The 9,916-nt window shown below is 28.6% G+C and overlaps 4 protein-coding genes across 6 annotated transcripts; 2 read left to right on the top strand and 2 right to left on the bottom strand.

Moving 5' to 3' along the window:
- The first annotated feature begins 40 nt into the window (after nucleotides 1–40).
- LOC113793324 (uncharacterized) lies at nucleotides 41–1,473 on the top strand. 2 transcript variants are annotated; one of them, XM_075821853.1, is made up of 3 exons: nucleotides 41–287; nucleotides 653–777; nucleotides 860–1,473. In XM_075821853.1, the coding sequence occupies exons 2-3, from the start codon at nucleotides 663–665 to the stop codon at nucleotides 1,213–1,215; spliced, it is 471 nt and encodes a 156-aa protein (XP_075677968.1). In that variant the 5' UTR covers nucleotides 41–287; nucleotides 653–662; the 3' UTR covers nucleotides 1,216–1,473. The 2 variants fall into 2 exon arrangements, with proteins under 2 accessions (XP_075677968.1, XP_027199140.2); XM_027343339.2 differs by lacking the exon at nucleotides 41–287 and having other exon boundaries at nucleotides 514–777.
- Nucleotides 1,276–2,363, bottom strand: LOC113793322 (prenylated Rab acceptor protein 1-like). The gene is made up of 2 exons (XM_027343337.2): nucleotides 2,209–2,363; nucleotides 1,276–2,146 (listed from the first exon to the last, which is right to left on the bottom strand). The coding sequence occupies exon 2, from the start codon at nucleotides 2,144–2,146 to the stop codon at nucleotides 1,409–1,411; it is 738 nt and encodes a 245-aa protein (XP_027199138.2). The 5' UTR covers nucleotides 2,209–2,363; the 3' UTR covers nucleotides 1,276–1,408.
- A 1,137-nt stretch (nucleotides 2,364–3,500) lies between these two features.
- On the top strand, nucleotides 3,501–4,968 carry LOC113793320 (inhibitor of growth protein 1-like). Its single transcript, XM_027343333.2, has 2 exons — nucleotides 3,501–3,877; nucleotides 3,935–4,968. Exons 1-2 carry the CDS (start codon nucleotides 3,695–3,697, stop codon nucleotides 4,748–4,750), a joined length of 999 nt encoding a protein of 332 aa, XP_027199134.2. The 5' UTR covers nucleotides 3,501–3,694; the 3' UTR covers nucleotides 4,751–4,968.
- Nucleotides 4,939–9,819, bottom strand: LOC113793319 (peptidase E). 2 transcript variants are annotated; one of them, XM_027343332.2, is made up of 3 exons: nucleotides 9,461–9,819; nucleotides 5,898–5,943; nucleotides 4,939–5,821 (listed from the first exon to the last, which is right to left on the bottom strand). In XM_027343332.2, the coding sequence occupies exons 1-3, from the start codon at nucleotides 9,673–9,675 to the stop codon at nucleotides 4,982–4,984; spliced, it is 1,101 nt and encodes a 366-aa protein (XP_027199133.2). In that variant the 5' UTR covers nucleotides 9,676–9,819; the 3' UTR covers nucleotides 4,939–4,981. The 2 variants fall into 2 exon arrangements, with proteins under 2 accessions (XP_027199133.2, XP_075677939.1); XM_075821824.1 differs by lacking the exon at nucleotides 9,461–9,819 and adding an exon at nucleotides 6,095–6,144.
- Nucleotides 9,820–9,916: the final 97 nt, after the last annotated feature.

Here is a 9,916-nt window from a genome sequence, read left to right as displayed (position 1 = left end):
ATTTTCGGGTTTCAGATTATTGACGAAAAACAAAACAAAAAAAAATTAAAATATCTATCGATTTTCAATCGCCAAAAATTGACTTTTAAATTCTATATTTCCCTTTTCATTGCGTTTTCATATTTTTTGTAAACAATCTTGGAAAAAAGGGAATCTCATCACCTAGACGACAACTACCATAAAATGTAACCGAGTTACTGTGATCTTTTTTTTTTTTGTTCAGGTTCTAGTTTCGAGCTTAAAATTCTAGTTCTCATCATCATATATACACCACATACAGGTATATGGTATGAAATTCTTGATTAGACTTTCTGTTGGTAAAAAAAACAAGCTACCGAATAAACGACACTGACGTCTATATGATAAATGTAACATTATTATTATTATATTCATCATGAATCAAAAGAACATTTGACTAACTGACTAAAAATAAATCAATATATCTCATCATTCTGAAAAAAGCAATTTTTGTAATGAATTGAATAATATTTTCATTTGAATAGCGTTCAGTATCAGGAACTAAATTTTAATGGTTTTTCGAATATCATTTTAAATTTTTTCTTCTTTTTTTTTTGGTTAAAAGTCTGATCACAATCAAAATAATAATTTTCATTATGTGCCGAGTTTTTTATAAATATTTTCTAATTACAAGTACCAGTTTTATGGCTACTGGTGGTTTTTATTTTACAAGTCTTACACGTTGGTTATGGCCATCACCAATTTATGATTATGGTGATTATGATTGGCGTAAAGTTCCTGAATCTATTGGTGCTGTTTGTAAGTAGATTTTTTTTTTTTTTAATTAAAATTTGTTTTTTTTACTAATAGATTTAATGAATCTATCTGATTATATTCAAAGGTTTCATATTATTTTCCATTGGTCTATTGATTGTATTACGTTCTCATGAACATGAATTATTTGTATTTGCTTTAATTCTATTGATACCGATGGTAACCATATCCATAATGTTAATCATACATTTGATCGAAAAACGTGCATATATTGATTTGAGCGATTTTTTTCTTTTGGTTATCGTTATATTACTTATATCGATAATTGGTCATTTATTTCTATACATACAAAGTTTAAAAAATCTTCAAACAAATATAAATCGAAAACATAATCCATTACAATCACAACAACAACAACAACAACAACCAAAAAAGACTTCCATTTATTTACCAAAACGTGAAACAGATACTTTTGAATTGTAAGATTTTATAAGAAAATCAATATGACAACAAAATAATATTATTGATACAAGCTCCTGTACATCATGTATTTATATATTTAAGAATTTAATTTTTATGTTAAAAGAATACAAATTAGATTACATTCAAAAATGGAACAAGTGATTTTTTAAAATTATCAATAAATAATCTGAGAAATATATTCATTTTTTTTCGGTTAAACACTTTGAATTTCGAATGCAAATGGTTCAACTAATGATGATGATGATTGTTGTGAATTTTGTAGACCATTTTCAATAGAATAAACTGATGCATGTAATGTTATCACAAATAATGAAGCACCAATCACCCAAAATACTACAGCACCAGCACCGACCAAATACAGCAACGGTAATGAACAAATACAAAGTGCAAGATATTGTTGGCCAAGATTCAATTTCTTTCCAAATAATTTCAATGGACGTTCAGCATTTTTCAATGTTAATATATAACCTGCAGCTGCGATTGCAGATATCACAAGTAATAATAAAGGTGATGTCAAAATACAATATATGCAAAGAATGATGAAAACAAACAAATAATTGCTTTGAAAATGTTTAAAATTTGATACTAGACGTTTTGACCATTGTTGAATGGATATCGGTAACATCATACGACTAGTATCGATAAATGATCCCCAGCTTTGCAATTTTGACCAACGATCCGATAATAATTGTTTGAAACTCATTTGTGTTAGATTATATTTGGCACTCATCGCTAGATTATTGATGGCACCATCTAATTCACCTAATGGTTCCATACCAAGTGAATTTGAATTGTTCATGAATCCAGTTGTTGTTGATGATGATGCTGCTGTTTTTGATGATGATGATGATGGATCGCCATCATTGACAACAGGACCCAATGGGCTACCCACAGAAACAAATTGCGGTTCGTTGACATTTGTTCCGGACATCTTAAACGATTTAAAAAAATCAATGATAATTAATTTTAATCAATAAAATAAAATAAAAATACCTTTATAAGAATATGATGTATTCAAAATTTCAGATATAAAATAAACCATGAACTTTTCGAACAAAACTATTCTATTCAAATGATATTTAATAGCTCAGCAAAAAAAAATCAGAATTTCAACACGTCATTGAATGAACAGTTAATTTATTTTTCTCACGTGCCAAAGCCGTTCATAAACAACATGGCAAGTTAATCATAAAACATTTCCGAAAATCGACGCAATTATTTTTATTTTGTAATTTGGATAATTTTTATCTAATAAAAAATAAATTAAATATAAATTTTTGTATAGTGATTTTTAAAAAATTTTATGTTGAATATTTGATCATTGAAATGATCATTGTTTTTTAAGAGAAAAATTATGATTGACTTGCAGCCCATGACGTTGCCATACTTTTTCGAAATTTGGTGGCACCGCTCGTATCTCATCGCCGACGAAAGATACAATGGGCCGTATCGTCGAACATTGTTACTGTAGTGCAATAATTTGTGGAGCTTATATGTCACATTAAATTTATATTATTTCATCATTTCCTCTTGATTTATACGAACAAAAGTATCAATTATTTTTTCACTCAGCACGTCCATTTCAATTAGATGTTTTTCTTGAAAACTTATTTTCATGGCCATTCGGCAAAACTTCACCATTGAATCATAGAGTAATAATGCTTCATTTACCGTTTCATCAAATTTATTCCGCCATTCGAAAAAAACTTCACCAATCCTCATAAACATTTCAAATTTCTATATGATAAACAAAATTAAAATTTCTTGGAATTTTAAATTAAATTCCAAATTACTTACCTGAACCCCACTTCCTTGTATTTTCAGACATTTATTGTTTTCAACGCTTATTATTAATCGGCCATGGTAGAGTGTAAAATTTTCCAATCGCTTAATAATTTCTATCATTGTTGTATTCACTGATTTGCACCTTATAATCGAAATCTTATCGGTGGTTGCTATTTGTACAACTTACTGTAATTTAAATAATTTTTATATGATGCAAAATTAATTAAATATAAATTTTTGTATAGTGATTAAAAAAAATTTTATGTTGAATCTTATTTAATTTGATCATTGTTTTTTAAGGGAAAAATTTTTGCCAGCGTTATAATCAATTCTATTTGAAAACAATGTTTCAAGAGATTTTTTTTCATTTTCATTTAAAACTCTGAAAATCAATGATTATTAGTGTAAAATCGAAAAGAGAATTTTTCACAATGAAACTGAAGTCAATGCAAACGGATCCTATTTTAACTCATACAAGTTTCATATGTTATGATTGCTGTTGCTGTTGAAAAAGCTGACACCACAAGAGATCTTTGACTGCTCGATTCGATTTTACGATTGTTAATTTTTAAAATCAATTTCACTTCAAAATAATTATAATCAATTATTTTGAAACATTTGTTTAGTCGACTTGACATGCTTAAATAATTGTATGGAAAATCATAAACTTCAATAATTCCTAAGAATCAAGACAATGGCCAATGCTGAATTGACAGCTGAAAGTGCTGTATTTATGTATTTACAAAACTATGTCGATTTGACCGAAAATTTTCCCAACGATATGGCTCGATTAATATCTGAGATACATATGATTGATGTTGAACGAACAAAGTATACGAAATTGATGGACTATTATAAAGATAAATATCTTAAAAAGGTAAGAATTTATTAGTATCATTTTTTTTTGTATATTAATGAATTTTCGTGCCAATAGCAAAATGAATGGAGCAATGAAGAGAAAATTAAAATTTTAAACAAAATCGAAATTGTTCTTCTTGCATTGGAAAAAGAATCCGATACCAAATTAGATGTTGTGCGATCAATGCTCGAACAAATTGATTTGAAAAGTCGACAATTAGATGCTAGCTATCGACTAGCCAATACATTGTCCAATCAATCGAATCAGGCAAACGGTTTAGCTGGTTCGAGCTATTCTAATTCAAATAGCAAAAACTCCAATCATCAAACTTCTCGACACCATGAAAATCAATCGAATGGTCGTAACTCGCCCGCATTTCATTCAAAAGAAAAGGATCATCATCAATCATCAAATGGGACAAATAAACGAATGCGACGTGGATCAAGTAAACATAATAATCATAATAATGATTATGGTAGCGGCGATGATCGTTCATCCACACCTGTAGCAAGTAATCAGGATCGTGGTACTAATCAACAATCCGGTCAGAAACGTGGTGGTAACAATAAACGTGGTATTAAAACTAGCAGTAATAATAAAACGGAAAAACGTGGCAAATCATCATCATCATCAGCGGCTGCAGCAGCCAATTCTTCAAATGCATCATATCATAATGATGATTCGCAATTGAATGACGATGCATATGATCCTAATGAACCGACATATTGTTTATGTGAACAAGTTTCATATGGAGAAATGATCTGCTGTGACAATGCACAATGTTCAATCGAATGGTTTCATTTTGTATGTGTAAATTTAACAACCAAACCTAAAGGAAAATGGTATTGTCCACAATGTCGTGGTGAACGTAGTAATATACCTCGTAAATAACCGATTTTTAACACTAACATATTTTCATTAAATATAACGACAGCTACACTAATTTTCATTTACAACATAATATTAAAATTCTCATATAATTATTTTCATAGTGTATTGAAACTATACGATGATAAACATACATATAGACCATTTTTTTTCATTGATATCATCATTGTAAAATTGTCAAGGCAAAAGGATTTAATAAAATTATCATTTTATGATCATGATTTATTTTAATTTTCATTTAACATAAGCATTTAGTGTTGCCGAATCATCAAGTGGAATTTCATTGATTTGAATTTTGTCATTCTCAAATGTCCATACTTTAACTGTTCGATTGTCTTTGTTTTCGAAAAAACAGTTAAGATCATCGAATTTTGGTGCAATAATTCGATGTTGGCCATGTTCGATTCGAATAGCAACACCTTCAGAATAAGCAACAATTGGACGTTTTTTTATCAAAACGCATTCATTTAATCGATCCATACGAGTTTCACCTTTTAAATTTGGAGGTTGCCATTCGTTATAATGTGGATTTAGATTATATGGAATTAGATTTAAAGCACGATCACTTGGTGGCCATATGATTGGCATATCATTTGTCGTACCAATATCTGGTCCAGCAACATTTGATCCGGCTGACCATCCAATATATGGAATTGGTTTGATTGGATCCAATACCCGTTTTCGAATCAATTCCAAAAGATTATATTCATAAAGTTTATATAACAAATGAAAAGTATTACCACCACCTATCATAATAGCTTCTGCATTTTGTACAGCTTCTTCATAATTGGTACAATGATGTATTGGTTTTACTTTAAAATCATCTTCCAATGCTTGTTTAACTTTATTCGAATAATCATCCCATTCAATTTTAACACCGGCAAATGGAATGAATAGAATTTCTTTTACATTTGAAACGTTAAGAAAATCTTTGATTAGATTTTTAGGCCATTGAAGATATGGCTGCATGGCCATTGTTGAATTGGACAATAAAAGTAAACGTGCATTTTGCTGGACGGCCATCATATTCGGGAAAATAAATTCACAATAAATCGATCCGAATCGACATAAACACTATAAATATGAAATAAATCAAATGAAATGTACCGAATAATTAAAAAAAACCAGGAAAATAATCAGTATTACTTACAAAAAAAAAATCAATATCACTTTCGATATGTTGGCAACTTATCGAGCTGCAATGAAAAGTGATCACAAAACAAAACAAAAAAAAACATTTTACATTCAGTTACAAATTTTATGAATAAGTTTGTAAGTTTCTTTATTTTTAAAAAAATATTTACCCGCTAAAAATTTTTTTTTTTTGGTTACTCTATTCATAATTACCTAATCCATTGTTGATTGAAGAAATTACCATGCATACTTTCTCTCTCTCTCATTGTTGATATATGTCCTTCAATATGAAATATTATTTTCTACTTTATTCAAAAGCTATTCAAAAAGGTATTCAATTTCGGCAATTGTAACTTTTTTTTTGAAATGAATGGATAAAATTTACCAGACAATAATACTGTTGCTCACAATTTTTTTTTCTGTCTGGTATTGCATCTTATTTGAATACATTTAATTTAAAAACAATACAAACATTCGTGGAATTAAAAAAAAACATTAAAGTTTCAAGAAAAAAGAAAAATCGATTCATTTTTATCAAGTGGAAAAAAATTAATTCAATTTTCTTTTGTAATTTTTATATGTAATGCATGACAGCAATCAATGTACAGTAAAACAAAAAAAAATTTACCATCAAGTATCATCCACCAACCATCATCATCATCATCATTAATCATTCTTTTATTCTTCTTCTTCTTCTTCCCGATTTATAACATCTGTGGCAATTACATTCATTATTTTATTTTTTCGCTTCGTTCATTGCTCTATATTTGATTTGAAAATAAAAATCGAAACAAAATCTATATGAGAATGAAATCAAAATGTTCGTCACAACTATGTTTCACTAAATAAATCATCAAGAGTGATCCATAGATAACAACAATAAATAATAATTCGGTCAAACAATGATGACTATGTAAATTTTTTTAAATAAATATTCTATACTTGAATAGTAATTATTGATTTTATAATAATGAATCTGTTGGGTCATTGACTAAAAAATGACTGACTGACTTGACTTTGTTTGACTTGTATCCTGAACTATTGAAGAATCGAAAAATTAGTCAGCCCAAAAAACTTGTTCAAACAGAATTCCAACAACAACAACAACAACAACACATTTCAATTACAAAGATATTACAAACAACTACTTTTCAACTACTTGTCTTTGATTTTTATTCAAATCAACATCATTATTATTATTATTATTATAAGGATTTTTTTTCACCAAGCTAAATATAGTTTTGTAGTAAAAAGGAAAAGAAAGAAAAAAATTACATTGTGGCCCAGAAAAGTGTGTGTGTGTAAGCTTATTTGTTTGTTTGTGTATGTAATAAACTTTTTGGAAACGATCAACCACCCATTTATAATGTTTGTATCATCAACATCAATTGTTGAATTCAATCATCATCATCATCATTTTAAGTAATAGGCGCTACATATAACAACAACAACAATAAACATACAAGATGCCTACAGATTCGGTTTTTATTCAAAAAAAAAAAAAATTTTATTAGTAACAACAGTTACAATTTTGTTTGTTTACAACAATAAACATAAAGTTATAGTCATTCAAAATAATGATGAATCCTGTATAGTCATCATTCTGAATATATAAAAATGTATTACCTACGTTGTTTATCAATATATATGATGTATATTTGTATAGAAAACATTGATTTAGATTTTCATTTCATCTTTGTCGTTTGATGATGATGATGATCATCATCAATAGCATCATCATGTTTTCATTGTTGAAATCGATTCTATTCAATGAACAAACGAACAAAATGATTATTTTTTTTTTGTTTATCAACAAAATTGATAGTTTGACATTTTCATTCATGTAATATAAATGAAACAAAACGGTATGGTGTTTCTTTTCAAATATTTTTTTTTCCTTTACTTTTCAATTTGTGCATCAATAACAACAACAAAAGAAAATCAACGACGATTGATTGAAAAATAATTGATTTCTGTTTGTTTCGATCATCAATTATTCACAATCATCATCATCATCATTTTTTAAAAACAAAATGGCTAACAAAGAACGTGGTAAAAATGATCAACAAATAATCGATATTGATCCGGGTGATGAATATCGTACAAGATTTATGTATTGTAGTATTGGTGCAACACTTATGTGTGTAGGTGTTATTGTTCTGGTTTCTGGTTTAGTTGTTTATATTTTATCATCAACTGGACCACATACCTATGTAAATAATATGTTTTTTCATAATCTACATGATTATAATAATAATTATTGGCCAGTAATTGTTGCAATTATACTATCATCATCGGGTATTGCATTCATTACAATTGCTATTGTATTTACATTATTTGCCTGTTTTAGTCATGGTAGAATTGAAGATCATTTTCGTAATCAACAACAAATATCACCACAACCGATTCATCGAAATAATATTAATAATAATAATCATCAGCAACAGCAGCAGCAGAATTCATTTGTAAATGATCGATCACAAGGCATTGTTAGGAATACACGTACACCGTTAAAAGCAACACATGATTTATATGAAGAAGAACGTTTAATATCATCTCCAACAACATCGATTAATGTAAGTCCACCGACACAATATCAGATTAATCATCAAACACCAATTTATCGTTCTGCACCGGATAATCAACAACAACAACAACAATCTAATGTAAGGCATGTAACTAATCATCTGAACAATTCAAATCAACAACAGCCATCACAATCACATACGATGCATGGATCTTGTTCAGATTTTGTTCATCATCCAATCCAAACTAATCAACAACATCAGCAACAACAACAACAACAACAACCACCACCAGTTCAAATAAAATATGTTCCTGTTGTTCCATCGAAAACTGTGGAAAAACAATCGGCAACATTTACTGAACTTTCTGAAACAAATTCACCATCATCTTCTTCCTCATCATCGAATTCTATACATCAATCAACGCCAAAACAACAAAAAGGCGATATCAATACTGTTGGACTTCCTTTGGTTAATCATGGTATAACTAAATCATCGAATCATCATCATCCAAAAAAAGTACCACCAAATGGTTTTAGTTATCTAACACATCCGGAAGAGATTCATATATTTCATGAATATCATCATCAAAGAACATCATCATCTGGTGGTAATCATCATCATCATCATCAACAATCAAATAATCGTAATAATTATCATATGCCACAGCCGCCGCCACCACCGCCAGCTACACGTTCGACAATTCGAACTACAAATCATACGGCATCAACAAGTCATGAATCAGTTCTTTGATTTTTGAATTCAAACTAATATAATTTATTATTTTATAATTCATCAACATAATAATTTTGATTATAATAATCGTTTTTTGATTATTGCGGAATGTTTGCAATATTCAAAAAACGATTAACCTGATGATGATAAATACTTACTTTTTTGAAATTCATGAATATTTTACTATAATTTTTTTATGTGATATAACAACAAAAAAAATGAATAAATGGATAATCATGTAAATGTGGAATGTTAAAAATTAATCATTTAAATAAAACAAAAAACAAAAAATACTTTTATTTTTCAATTTTGTTTTTACCTTGTCATTATCATATCGAACATGGCCAGAACATTCGAATTTCGAATTGACAAAATTAAACTTTGTTCATAAATGACAGAACCGACGAACTTTTTTGGAACGAATATATTCCAGCTGAGTTTGAATTCGGAAATCAAAAAACATTCGAATGTTTTTTGATGATTTTGTGATGCCGTTGACACCGTCGAATCATAATCATAATTGTTCCTCGTCATTCCATATTAGATCACATAATTCTACTTTTTGTTTGTCAAATCGTCAATATTTTGCTGTTAATTGCCGCAAAAAGGGAATAATTTTTTTACTCTTTCTCGCCGACTGTCAGGCTATGTTGTTGTTTTTTTTTACCGTGATGACGATGATCATTTTTTTCCAAAATCGACTATTTTATTATCACTTTAACCAATATCACTCTACTGTTACATCGATGATAATTCATTTTATAAATTTGTTAAT

This window comes from Dermatophagoides pteronyssinus, unplaced genomic scaffold (assembly GCF_027571235.1).
Source record: "Dermatophagoides pteronyssinus isolate colony J.1.1.1.1 unplaced genomic scaffold, Derpt_VIB-CSIC_2022.12 sq0001, whole genome shotgun sequence".
NCBI classification, from domain to species: domain Eukaryota; kingdom Metazoa; phylum Arthropoda; class Arachnida; order Sarcoptiformes; family Pyroglyphidae; genus Dermatophagoides; species Dermatophagoides pteronyssinus.
This window is presented reverse-complemented; position numbering and strand designations above follow the sequence as displayed.

What these genes read in the sequence shown, in the direction of transcription:
- LOC113793319 (XM_027343332.2), bottom strand. Translation starts at nt 9,675, where the DNA reads ATGACGAGGAACAATTATGATTATGATTCGACGGTGTCAACGGCATCA. An exon ending in TTCGATATGATAATGACAAG is followed by an intron (nt 5,944 to 9,460) that starts GTAAAAACAAAA and finishes TTTTCATTGCAG; the next exon opens with CTCGATAAGTTGCCAACATA. An exon ending in GTGATATTGATTTTTTTTTT is followed by an intron (nt 5,822 to 5,897) that starts GTAAGTAATACT and finishes TCATATTTATAG; the next exon opens with TGTTTATGTCGATTCGGATC.
- LOC113793324 (XM_027343339.2), top strand. Translation starts at nt 615, where the DNA reads ATGTGCCGAGTTTTTTATAAATATTTTCTAATTACAAGTACCAGTTTT. An exon ending in TGAATCTATTGGTGCTGTTT is followed by an intron (nt 778 to 859) that starts GTAAGTAGATTT and finishes TTATATTCAAAG; the next exon opens with GTTTCATATTATTTTCCATT.
- LOC113793322 (XM_027343337.2), bottom strand. Translation starts at nt 2,146, where the DNA reads ATGTCCGGAACAAATGTCAACGAACCGCAATTTGTTTCTGTGGGTAGC.
- LOC113793320 (XM_027343333.2), top strand. Translation starts at nt 3,695, where the DNA reads ATGGCCAATGCTGAATTGACAGCTGAAAGTGCTGTATTTATGTATTTA. An exon ending in AAGATAAATATCTTAAAAAG is followed by an intron (nt 3,878 to 3,934) that starts GTAAGAATTTAT and finishes TCGTGCCAATAG; the next exon opens with CAAAATGAATGGAGCAATGA.